Genomic DNA, 13,406 nt, shown 5'->3' on the forward strand with positions numbered 1-13,406 from the left:
CCCCCCCGCTCGTCTAGCTTATAGCTTCCAAGCACCCTGGAGTTTTCTCCTAAAAGCCTTAACTCTGGACCGATGCTGCTCTCAGGCATGTACTCGCCCTGCATTCCTAGGCGAACTTGCTCTCTGCAGCACGTAGAGCAGCGCCCCTGCAGTAGCGCCCTGTGACTGCGAGAAACTGTCGCTGCTGCGATCCTGAGCCGGGAAGATCGGGCCTGTGGTACATAGAAATAAGTATTTCTCAAAGGCGTCAGCCCGGTCTCTCCACTCCTCCCCCTCCCGCTTTTTGTTTGTTTGAGCTTTTTTTTGCCGTCAAGTCACAACCGACTTATGGCACGCTCTTGAGTCACCCAAAGCTTACAAAAACCTGGGGGGGTGTGGATGTCCAGTGGGGGGAGCCATGTTGGAGGAGGGAGGGCAGCTCTCGTGCCCTCAGAAGCCAGGGGGTGGAGGGATGCAGCTGTACAATCCTGCCTGCAGAAAGCCAAGAAGCGAAAGCGAATCCCCGCTGGCACCCAAGGAGGGGGCGCAGTCGAGCGGAGCGGGGGGGAGGGCAGCAGGGTGGCAGGCCATTTCGGCACCCACCTCCAGGGGCCACAGCCTGGCCGCCCTTGGCAAAAGTCTAGTTTGCCTAGTGGGTGGGCTGGCTTTGGCTGTTAATGCTATTTACAAGGATTTCAGTAAAGCTTTTGACAGGGTTCCCCATGATGTTCTGATGGGTAAATTAGAGGAATGTGGACTGGACTCTAGGATAGTTAGGTGAATAGGGAACTGGTTAGAGAACTGCAGTGAAAGAGGAGTTGTCAATGGCATTTCATCTGAATGGAGGGAGGTGTCCAGTGGGGTGCCACAGAGATTGGTTCTGGGCCCAGTACTTTTCAATATTTTTAGAGATGATCTGGATGTGGGTGTGAGGGGCTACTCGTTAAATTTGCAGGTGACACCATATTAGGAGGATCAGTAAACACACCAGAAGATAGAATTAGAATTCAACGAGATCTGAACACACACTGGAAAAGTGGGTGGATGTGAACAAGATGCAATTTAACAAGGATAAGTGCTGAGTTCTAAATCTGGGTAACAAAAATGAGGAACACACATACTGATGGGGGATACACTTCTGGGTAGCAGTGTGTGTACAAGATCTTGTGGTATGGGTGGATTGTAAGTTAAATAAGAGCAGCCAGTGTGATGCAGTGACAAAAAAGGCTAATGCGATCCTGGGCAATGCTCCCTCTAAGCTGTGGAGTCTTGTGAGCAAACATTCTACTTTGTGAGCTACTGGGATTAGAGTTGTGAGTGAGCAATTTGGCTGCTGCATAAATTAGTTTGCTCTGGAGCCATCCTTCCTGAGCTAAGTCAAAAATGTGTGAGCCAGAGGCTAAAAAACTGTGAGCTAGCTCACAATAACTCATCTTAGAGGGAAAACTAATCCTGGGGTGTATCAACAGAGGCATAACATCAAAATCACAAGGTGTCATAGTCCCACTATACACTGCATGGGTCAGGTCGCACCTGGAGTATTGTGTGCAGTTTTGGAGGCCTCACTTAAAAAAGGATGTGGTCAGAATGGAACAGGTACAGAAGAGAGTGACAAGGATGATCAGGGGCCTGGAGACCAAGCACTACAAGGAAAGGCTGAGGGACTTGGGAATGTTGAGTGTGGAGAAGAGGAGGTTGAGGGAGGACATGATTGCTCTCTTTAAGTATTTGAAGAGCTGTCACTTAGAGGAGGTCAGGGAGCTGTCCCTGTTGGCAGCAGAAGATAGAACTCACAAATAATGGGTTTAAATTGAGGGTGGGAAGGTACCGGCTGGATTTAGGAAAAACTTTTTTACAGTAAGAGTTGTGCAACAGTGGAATCAGCTACCTAGGGAGGTGGTGAGCTTTTGTAATACTTACATAGGATCAAGGTGAGCGCTTGGTTCATCAAGAAGGAGAATTTTAGCTTTACTGAGGATTGATCTGGCAAGACACATCAACTGTTTATGCCCATGGCTGAGTACACAGCCACCATCCAGAAGGACAAAATCAAGCCTCCCTGGAAATTGTTCTATTACAGATTTCAGTCCAACCTATAGATGAAAGTGAGATGCAACAGAAAAAAATAAATGTTATGTGCCATGCAGGTTTGAGATAGACCAGAAGGGTACATTTTGGAATCAAAGCAAATCAAAAACTGTGGAATTAGTGCTGTATACTAAACAGCATAATGGATCTTTTTCTTCTTGACTAATGGCTTCCTCAGCACACAACAAGTTGTTTGTTTGTTTTTAATTGACCAGCGTTTCAGAACCAGCATATGAGAAAAAGCAGAATCCTACTGTGAGGGAGGGGTTGAAATATTTCAAACTCACGGTAGCTGCTTGGCACCTAGCCTTGGACCTTTCCCCTATGCTGGAATTACTCCTGATTTTCTTGGGAGTTGATCCACAAGCACAGGAATCGGTTTGGGATTCTTCTGCGCATCTACTCTCCCTGTGCATTTTTACAGTTGTGGAATCAATTTATTTTCTTGTGCACGTAGCTTAAATAATGAGGATTTTCAAGGGAGGGTGCTGTTGTCTTTGGTGTCCTTATTGCTGTCCATCACAGCACCCCCTTATTTTTTTAAAGGCCTAGTATATCTATATAATGCTGTAGTGTTGTCATAGTAATTTAAGCAGGTTCTCTGAATTCCCCCTTTATTTTTTTAAAAGTCTCTATAGTCTTCCTCACAGTTTGGTATAGTGGCTAAGAGCTGGACTCTAATCTGGGAGAACCAGGTTTGATTCCCCACCCCTCCACATGCAGCTGCTGGTGTGACCTTGGGTCAGTCATAAATTCTTTTAGAGCTGTTCCCTCAAGGGCAGTTCTCAAGACAGCGTTCTCTCAGCCCCCCCCCCCCCACCCACCAGGGTGTCTGTTTGGTGGAGGGGAAGAGAAAGGGGTTGTAAGCTGCTCTGAGACTCCTTCAGGTAGTGAAGGGTGGGGTATAAAATATAGCCTGCGAAGGTGTGAACCATTTATACAGAATTAGACAAAACAGGACCTGCAGAATCATAGTTTGTACAGCAGCATGCTTTATTTTGATTCTATTTTACTTGCAAATGCACTGTGAGATGGTTCACCATTATTCCCCATGTTGCAAATGGGGAAACGAGGGCACAGTGGATCTATGGAATTTTCAGGTGTGGCATGTTGGCCTTTGCCTGTGCTGGCAATGAAAACTGATTGACAGAATATTACACTGTGTTCAGTACTGCCAAGGGCACATTGCTGTGGAGCTTCCTACTTTGTTTTTCTCTGAGAAGAAGCTGTTTATGCCATTTCAGGAACTGCTTTTGAAATGTCCATGAATGTTAAAAGTGGTTCACTGTGCAGTATTGGGTGGGGCACTGCTCTCTAAGAAAAGCCACAGAATTGCCTGTTCCGGTGTTTCTGTGTGTTTTTAAAGATCTGGTTGAATATTTTCAATATCAAATGGATGTTTAGGTTACCATCACCAAAATACACATGCCAAATTATAACCACAAAGAACAGAACACAACACTGTGATGCCATGACTGGAAATCCTCAAGAAGTGTCCACCCCTCCTTCCTGTGACAGAATCGTAAGACCTAATACAGTTGAGTTCAGAATATGCAATATAATGCTTTCTTTTTGCTCAACGTTGTATCCATTACAATGAATAAGTTTGCAGATACTCCATGTGGAACAGCAAAAGTGGGGAAATAACTCCCCTCCATGCAGTTTTGACATGGGAAAACAATGGGGGGCGGGCTCTCCTTTATTTTTTAAAACACCATTCCCTGCAGCTGCCCTGTGGCTGCAAGGAACATGGACCCGACTCTTAACAAAACAAAAGACATAGTTTGACCCTTATTTGCACCAGATTCTTTTCCCTGCAGGTGTCATTTTGCAATGAACTTCTCTTGAACTTTTGATCCTAAAGTCTATCTAACCACTTGACTTTGGCACTTCTGGATAACTGCTTTTTAATATCTAAGTTTTGATCCTGATAGGTCTTGTAGGACTAAGTAGTCAGTAATTTATTGTTACCCTTGGCTCGTTATATGATAGCAGCAGGAAGCAAATGGGCTACAAAGCACTACAGTTAAGCAAAATATGTATTACAATAATTTGCTTATGCTTTGTGTTATGCCTTTTGGATCCATTCTGCTCAGCTACCAGTGCTTTTATCTAGTACTAGCAGTAAAGCCCGTTGTGGAAATAAATACAACGGGATCTAGAAAGAGGCTCTGGGGGAGTGCTCTGGCTTTGGGCAAACAGTGTCATTTTGCTGTGGTGACCTCAGCAGGGTATAATGGCAGAGTCCACTGTTTTCTCCAGAGGAACTGATCTCTGCTCCCTGAAGAGCAGTTGTAATTTTGAGTGATCTGTAGCCCTCACCTGGAAATTGGCAACAATTGTTACCCAGGACGAAATGGCTGGTTTGGAGGGTGGAGTCTACGGCATTCTACCTGTCTGATGTCCCACCCCTCCGCAAACCCCACCCTCTCCAGGCTCCACCCCTCAAATCCCCAGGAATATGCCAGCCTGGAGTTGGCAACCCCATCTCCTTCGCAGCTAACCATCAACCTACCATTATCTGCCCCTTTGACTTCAGCTGACTTCCGCCCTCCCTTCTGCAGAGCAATTGTAATTTTGAGTGGTCTCCAGCCCTCACCTGGAGATTGGCAACAATGGTTCCCCATGAGGGACTGAGTGGTTTGGAGGGTGGAGTCTATGGCATTGTACCTGTCTGAGGTCCCACCCCTCCTCAAACCTCACCCTCTTCAGGCTCCATCCCTCAAATCTCCAGGAATTTCCCATCGGGAGTTGGCAACCCTATCAGGATTGGCCCCAATATGTTTTCTCCCAAAGGGCAAAGTAGGTGACTGGACCAAACTTAGTTGCCTACCAACAGGCACTGAGGGGAAAGTAGGGTTGCCAGCTATAAGGAGGGAAATACCTGGAGTTTTGGGGGGTGGATTCTGTAGAGGGCAGCATGGGGGGGGCGGGGGCGGAAGGACTCAGCAGGTATAATGTCATAGGGTCTACCCTCCAAAGCAGCCATTTTCTCCAGGGGAAACTGATCTCTGTCATCTGGAGATCAATTGTAGCAGTGGGAGATCTCCAGGTCCCACCTGGAGATTGGCAACCCTAGGGGAAAGTCAGCTGCACAGCAGGGGGTTGAAGAGAATGGTTTGATGGGTGCTGGGCCAAGATTGGCAACAATAGTTCCCCAGGAGCAAATAGCTGGGTTGGAGGGTGGAGTCTATGGCACTGTAACCTGTCTGAGGTCCCCATCTCCCCAGGCAGCTTTTAAAACATGATCCTGGGACCTACACACCACCAGACATTCCAACTGCCTTGCGGGGGGGGGAGTATGAGGTGTGGAATGGAGTGAAGTCCAATCAGCTTCCATATGCAAAAGACCTGGAAACCCTGGGCGGGACTGCACAAAGCAGCCAGTCAACCCAGCCAGCGTCTTCTGACTGACAGTTCAAGCGTCCATACACTAAAGGAATGAGGTATGTTAAGGTTGAAAGTGTGTGAGTGGTCCATAATTCCCCAGGCAGCTCTTAAAACATGTTCCTGGGACCTACACACCACCAGACATTCCAACTGCCTTGCGGGGGGGGGAGTATGAGGTGTGGAATGGAGTGAAGTCCAGTCAGCTTCCATATGCAAAAGACCTTGAAGGTTCCATATGCAACTGACATTCCAACTGCCTTGCGGGGAGGGGGGGGAGTTTGAGGTGTGGAATGCAGTGAAGTCTAATCAGCTTCCATATGCAAAAGACCTTGAAACGCTGGGCGGGACTGCACAAAGCAGCCAGTCAACCCAGCCAGCGTCTTCTGAGTGGCAGTTCTTCCGGCCTAACACTAAAGGCGGGCAGTTCATATAGAATGTTCTTACTCAATTATATATAAGGAGAGATAAGAAGCCTTCCTTTGATGCAGGAGAAGCTTTTCCACCGCCACCAAAGGAAAGTTCCTGGAACATGAGCAAAGTACTGCCATTAGAGGAATGGATGTGGAAAATCCAACCCCTTATCATACATGAGTAATGAATTTATTGTACCAGTTTCTAATGTGCAACACAACATGATTATCCAGAAATAAAATTGATCTTACTGTAAACTTAAATAACAAAGATAGTCATCTCTACCTCCTCAGCAACTTTCCACAATTCTTCATCATTCCATTGGCCATAAGGATCCAAGTTTTTCCGAAACGATCCAGAAAATATGAATACTTTCTGTGGAGGAAAGTTCTTTTTTGTTAACAGCATGCCGTAAACCAGATAGAAAGCTAACACTGCAATACTCATCTCTAAACAATCTTGATATATTCTGTTCAATGTGCTCTACAGTATACTTAGTAATTTCCAGGTGACAGGACATACCAGAGGAAGTTCTGCAACCCCCCCAGCAACATTATGGCGTTCCAGAAGTCTCATCCACATTGTGTGATGCAGTTGCATTTTCTGTTCCTAATAGTGCACATGCTTACAGTTTTTAAATGCGGTCACAGTTTCTGCTGAAGACCTGAGGCTATGCTAGCTGACATAGGTCTACTCTTTAGCAGAAAGTCTGCTTGTTCAAATTGCATCACACAATGGTCCCAGTAGGGCCGAGGCTTCTTGGCTATAATTCTGCATTCTTGAGTCTCCTTTGGGCCCATCTTTTTCACCATCCCTCCGACTGCCGAGTGCTTCCCAATCATCAGTGGCTACTCACAACTGGCCAAGAGAAGCAAGACAATCTTTCAACCCCTGCATGACAGCAAGTACATGACTAGTTGATGGAAGTAGTAACAATAATGCATTTATGCGGAAATCCTGCACAATTAGAGCTATGGTATGCATTCTTTCTTTTGTTCTGTCCGTATTCTGTAATATGGGAGTGGAGGAAGCAGATTTAGATTTCTTAACTCCGAGGAAGATATTTGCCTTCCAACCTGCACTGAAGCCAGTAAGACTGCTGCTTTTGGTTCTAAAGGGTGTAGAAAACCTTGCTTTCTTCACCTCTTCACCTGCTGAACATACACATGAGACTGTAGCTTTGGAAAAAGGGATCATACAGTCAAAACTCAATATTTACTTAATGTCTTTGAGCACTGGAAGAGTGTGAGAGACTGTGTATCCCCTTTGACAGGAGCAATTTATTCTGCCTCAAGTGACAGTAACTCTTTCATAACTATTCTAAGAAGATGAAACAAATGCAACATTTGCTGCCCATGTTAAGATTTTTTCCCCCATTCAAATCATGTAAGTTGCTTGATGGCTCTCCTTGCATTGTTCACATGGAACAAACACTAGCTATAAGGGAAAGAAGATGAAAGCCAATTATTTGACCTCTTCCATATCAGTTTTACTTTTCTAATGGAAAACATGTCATTTAATTTTAGATCGTGCCTGGCTGCTATTTCCACGCAATTAGCAGAGGAACTAAGATGGGGGGGGGGGAATGGAGCTGGAGAGAACTATTGTTTCCAACTCATCCTGACAGAGATGATACTGGATTGACTACTATACTGACAACTATGCCTGGAGGGAAAAATGACAGACCTGACGAAGGGCAACTTTACATCTGTACTTGCCATGCCAAAGTCTGCAATTTCTGGTATGTGGGATGCTCCCAATCAAGCATCATAAATATATCTCTGTGAAGCATTTGCTTTCGATAGTACACTTATACCTCTGACCTTATGCAAGTTTACTACAAAATAAATTCCTCTGAACTCAGTGGGATGGATGCCCAAGAAGAGCGGATGCAACCTTATATTAATCCTCCATTCCAAAACAGCTGTCAACGATGTGACTTAAATTAAACCCACAAACTACAGAAGACATTGGAAAAGATGTATTCAGCAGTAAAAGTGCCCTGCACATTTTTGTTAGGAGGCTATGTCTGGTGAATTATTTGTATATTTGTCTCTAACAAGAAAAAATAACTTTCCTGAGGCAGGCCAGGTACATTGTGATGGTTTCTCTTCACATGTTTATTGATGGTTTCTCATGGTCAGGGGTACTAGCAAAGCTCTTTGCCTCAAGATCAGTTTCTGCAGACTACTGGGTGTGGTAGCACTAATACAAACTAGGTTTGGCATAGCAGTGTTTACACTTGGGTTGCTGTATATTAAGATAATGAATTACATATTTTGGAGTCCTGTGATGGCAAAGAAAACTTAACTGAACAAACCAGTTTTTAGAAAAGAAATGAGCACCTGAACAACACTTGCATATTACCTACAATATCTCTCACCAAGTTTTCTGTTCTGACTCAGCTAGGTTTCCCGCTAATGTTGTTCTTTTGTAAAGCTATGCCTTTAAAATGCTAATCCCCTGTTCTGTGTCCAGAAAATAATTTCCTAATTTCAGCTACTTAATCTGGTTGTGTGTTTCACAGGCGTCACATCTGTGAATTAAAATTACCTGAATACACAGACATGCAAATGCTGAAAAAGTAATATCTTGAAACTAAGTGAGAGCTTGTGAAATGCTGAAACTTCCCTTACTTTTACAAGACAAGTGCTTAAGAAAACAAGGTCAATGTGAAACAGGATACAGGAAGTATCTGAGAGTCCACCCACCCATTGTGAGCTTTTCCCTTCATCAAAGCAGAATCTTTAAGATGATTTCCAAGAAGGGATTACATGGAAGTAGAATCTGAAGATTCTATTCTAGAATTTATTTAATATTGTTGCTTTGCTGATAACAGGTTAGTTTACATATGGGACTTGTTCTATGACGTGTGTGCATGCACACACAGAAATAGGAAGTCTGCATGTGCTGAAACATTTACCTGTAGGTAGGAAACTTATATAAATGGCTCAGAGCTTTTAAAGGGCCTCATCTCTTTATGCAAAAACCTGGCAATGTGAGGTATAAAATAGTGTTTTCACTCACACATTTTCTACAGTCTGTTGAATGCAACAGACAGCAAGCAATGCTGTCATTTAGCTATAAAATATTTGCACCAGTAAGGTGGAACACCCCGTGGTTCTCCCTGTGGTCTCTTGGGGTCCTGATCCCAACATGGGCCAAGCAATCCAAGGATACTCTAAATGGGTATCAATGATATATTGGACTCTGAGGAACGTTTGAAACCATTAGAAGATTTACCATGGTGGCAAAGAGCGCAAATAGAATCTAGATTTACCAAAGATAAGAAAATTGGATTTTATAAAAACTTGTTAGAGATTGAAAAGATTATTATATCCACGGACCTAAAGCTTATACGAAGACTTTATGTACTTTTACTTGATGATTTGCTGTTGAATGAGATAGTGAAAGGGAATATGATTCAATGGGCCCAGAATATAGGGCATAATATTAACTTGGAGCAGTGGGACCAAATATGGAAGAAAAACATTAAGATTACTAAAGCTATTTCTTATAAAGAAAATGTTTATAAAATGTTTTATAGATGGTATGTAACACCTGAAAGGTTAGCTAAAATTGACTTAAAATGCTCCAATAAGTGTTAGAAATGTGAAAATAAGGTTGGCACATTTTACCATATGTGGTGGCATTGTGAAAAAACTAAGAAATATTGGGTAATGATGCATGAAGTTTTGCAAAAGGTGTTGGGCACGGGTGTGATATTTAAACCAGAGGTCTTATTGTTGAACATTTTACCTGAAAATCCCAACAAAGATGATCGTTATCTGATTGTATATTTAACTATGGCGGCCAGAATTCTTTATGCTAAATATTGGAAATCAACGGAGATTCCAGTGAGAATTTATAAACAAAGTTTTGGAGGCAGCGGAATTTGATAAATTGATTTTTTCGATAAAAGGTTTAACAGACTCTACATTCCAGAATACTTGGACACGGTTTTATAATTGGTATGATAATCACATGTAGGCAAGTTTATAATGGTCAGGCTATTCGTTTTATTAGAAAGTATATACTTGATTGAGATAGAGTGGATGGTTACTCATCATAATATACAAGAATAGAGATTAAGGTGGATTAGGCATAAGCATAATGTTGTTAAAAAGAATGATAACCCCCATATATGTGTGTATGTATGTTTATATGTTTATTATATGTTTATTTTGTGTTTGTGTAAAACGTGAAAAATTGCAATAAAATTCTGCCTTTCGGGGCAGTTTAAAAAAGAGAGAGAGTTTATGATAAAAGCCACATTACAGGATTGAGTCTTTCTGGGAAGCAACCGATACACTGCTCTCTTGCTCAACATTTGCAAGGTTATTGATCTCCCTGTGAGTTCTGCTCATGAATGTAGGGCAGCAGATGGCCTTTTACATTGCAATGCTAAATTTTTGCTACTGGTATTTTGCTCCCTGCTGGACTTCCTACTTTGCAATGAATCCAACATAGCATTCATAAGTACTTTATAACTGGAATTCAAAGCTGCTTTGCAGAACTACTTTTGACCTCTGGTATAGTGGGTTTACTGGGTTCAGTGGATTTATTACACTTCAGTAATCCAGCTGAAAAGTAGACTAGCTGGAAAATAAAACATATACCCCTGAAAAATATGCACCAGAATCTTGAAAAAATATCTCTAAAGTCTACAAATCCACTTCTGTTTATCCTTTAATAGTGAAAATGTGGGAAGCATGGTTAGGACATGTTCTCTCAAATGTGAGAAGACTCCAAGGAAACTAAACCTCTGAAAAGACTAAAATTTACTAAATATATGCAAATCATGTGTAACTCTGTCAGTAAAAAGGTAATATCTTAGATCATTAGCTGGGTTTGGTAGAGTGTGTATATACTATACTATACCAGACCCAGAGTAAATGTTGAGATTTCTTAAGAGGTGGTGAGACTCCATGGCACCCATAAAAGTCTAGAGGGCTGACTGTGATATGAGCTTTGATACTAGAGATAAATTAGTATGTAAGGTGCCACATCATCCTTATTGTCTACTGTTGTTATCTAGTATGGTCAGTTTGCTGGAATTTTTCAAGGGAAAAGAGCAAAGCATTATTAATGCATGGAAACTGTATGTAGGTCTCAGCCTGCACTCTAGCATGTTTTGCTGCATTGGTCTTTGAATTATACCCACAGTGGGCAACTTGAAATACTACTTTTTGCTTAATAATGGCCCTGTTCATACGAGCCCATTTGGGCCGGGAGCGGGACGGAACTGGGGCGGAGCAAACAGGCGCGATCTCACCTCAACATCTGGGGAGCGTGCCGTCTCCGTCCCTGATCCGTCCCAACAGCCCATACTGTGCCGTAAAAAAGAACCACCTCTCTAGGTGGTTGCATCCATTGGTGCAGCTCAGGCCGGGCTGTGGGATCGGCGGCGCGTCCTTGTGCCGCCGCATCCCGGCCCCCGGGCGTACTGCGCATGCCCGAGCATGCGCAGTTCGGCGGCCTCCCCCCTCCCCTCGGACTTTTCCTCCCCGGCATCTGATCGTGCCGGGGAGTGATGCGCCGTGGCTAGGGGATCCGTGGGATCCCGCCGCGGCATCTCAAGTTTGGAGCGGCTCTGAGTAGCCGCGTTTCAGCCGTCCCGTGTGCCAGGGGCCAATGAATCCCAATACAGCCAGTTGTGTTATATTTGCGTTCCTGAACATTGCTGCAAATTTAGAAAAGCATGCGATGGCAATGTAAATGTCCCATAAAAAATAATGGAATGAGAGTAGGGAACATTTCATACCCCAACTCTGCCCAGATAAACTGCTACATCAATGCAGTCCACGTTCACTGTATCAATGTGTTATTGATTTATTTCAATCACACTGCAAGAGAATAACAAAAGTCTTAAATCAAATTACCTGCAGTGCAATACATTAGCATCAACAGAGGAGAAAGAGTATTTAATGTGGCACTCATGAGGAGCCAAGGGAGGATTGCTTGCTGTGACTGGCAGAGAAGAGACTGGGGTTGAAATAGCAGATGGAAGGAAGTAGAGAGCTGAGGCCCCTCAAACACTCTCATCACTTGTGCTGTGCTTTATCATAATTGCTAAGCTGCACATCTGCTGGGCTCAGCACAGCAAGTGACGCTTCTAGGACTGAATACTAATTGTCTACAAAATCAGGCAAAAACATATGGTTGGACCCTGCGGCTCCCTCCTGCTAAGTGGATTCTGTCTCTAGATAAAGGAGTCTTTGCTTTAGCAGAAAGGGAATATCCGTCCCTTAGAATGTTTTTAAAATACCCCAAACTTTTCTATGCCCAACGTGATGTGGGACTAGGGTTGCTAGGTCTGGGTTGGAAAATACCTGGAGACTTTGGGGGTGGATCCAGGAGTGGGTGGGGTTTGGGGAGGGGAGGGGCCTCAGCATGGTACAATGCCATAGAGTCCACCCTTCAAAGCAGCCATTTTCTCCAGGGGAGCTGATCTCTGTCAGCTGGAGATCAGTTGTAAAAGCGGGAGATCCCCAGGCCCCACCTGGAGGCTGGCAACCCTATGTGGGACACGGCCCAGTCTAGAGCTTATGCAGGCCATAGAAAACAGGTAGAAACTGAAGGTAGTCTCTCTGCGCTGACTCAAAATTTTGCAACTGCTGCACAGTTGCCACAAAACAACTACTGAAACTGTGGCAAGCCTAGGAAACTTAAAGTAACGGTTGGCACTTAAAGCGTTTTCAGATGCTGAAGAGAAAGGTGGACTTTTAAATAAATACTATAAATAATTTTTCCCCTCTCTCTGAAGCACACACAATATTGACAGCGGGGAAATGTAACATTGTTAACAGGGTCACGTGAACATTCCTTTAAGACAGTCAGGTTACGAAATTTTGTAATACAAATCTATCTTGCTTTAACTTAAATATATTTGATATTCAGACTGCAAGGCATTTTTAATAAGCCTGTAGACTGCATCTTTATATATCCTTTGGTAGACTGCATCTTTATATTTTAAACTAGCAGTAAAGCCCGTTGTGGAAATAAATACAACGAGATCTAGAAAGAGGCTCTGGGGGAGTGCTCTGGCTTTGGGCAAACAGTGTCATTTTGCTGTGGTGACCTCAGCAGGGTATAATGGCAGAGTCCACTGTTTTCTCCAGAGGAACTGATCTCTGCTCCCTGAAGAGCAGTTGTAATTTTGAGTGATCTGTAGCCCTCACCTGGAAATTGGCAACAATTGTTACCCAGGACGAAATGGCTGGTTTGGAGGGTGGAGTCTATGGCATTTTACCTGTCTGAGGTCCCACCCCTCCTCAAACCTCACCCTCTTCAGGCTCCATCCCTCAAATCTCCAGGAATTTCCCATCGGGAGTTGGCAACCCTATCAGGATTGGCCCCAATATGTTTTCTCCCAAAGGCCAAAGTAGGTGACAGGACCAAGCTTAGTTGCCTACCAACAGGCACTGAGGGGAAAGTAGGGTTGCCAGCTATAAGGAGGGAAATCCCTGGAGGTTTGGGGGGTGGATTCTGTAGAGGGCAGCATTGGGGGGGCGGAAGGACTCAGCAGGTATAATGTC

The 13,406-nt window shown here is 43.8% G+C and overlaps 1 protein-coding gene across 1 annotated transcript in view; it reads right to left on the reverse strand.

The window, feature by feature from the left end:
• The window catches only part of CFTR (cystic fibrosis transmembrane conductance regulator), a 131,985-nt gene that overhangs the window by 12,228 nt on the left and 106,351 nt on the right, over positions 1-13,406 (reverse strand). Inside the window, exons 24-25 of the mRNA XM_015416016.1 lie at positions 6,154-6,243; positions 1,900-2,072 (exon numbers count right to left, since the gene is read on the reverse strand). Coding sequence (XP_015271502.1) covers positions 1,900-2,072; positions 6,154-6,243 — 263 coding nt within the window. The remainder of the gene's footprint in view (positions 1-1,899; positions 2,073-6,153; positions 6,244-13,406) is intronic.

Source organism: Gekko japonicus, unplaced genomic scaffold (assembly GCF_001447785.1).
Source record: "Gekko japonicus isolate JY-2015 unplaced genomic scaffold, Gekko_japonicus_V1.1 scaffold159, whole genome shotgun sequence".
Classification (NCBI taxonomy): Eukaryota; Metazoa; Chordata; class Lepidosauria; order Squamata; family Gekkonidae; genus Gekko; species Gekko japonicus.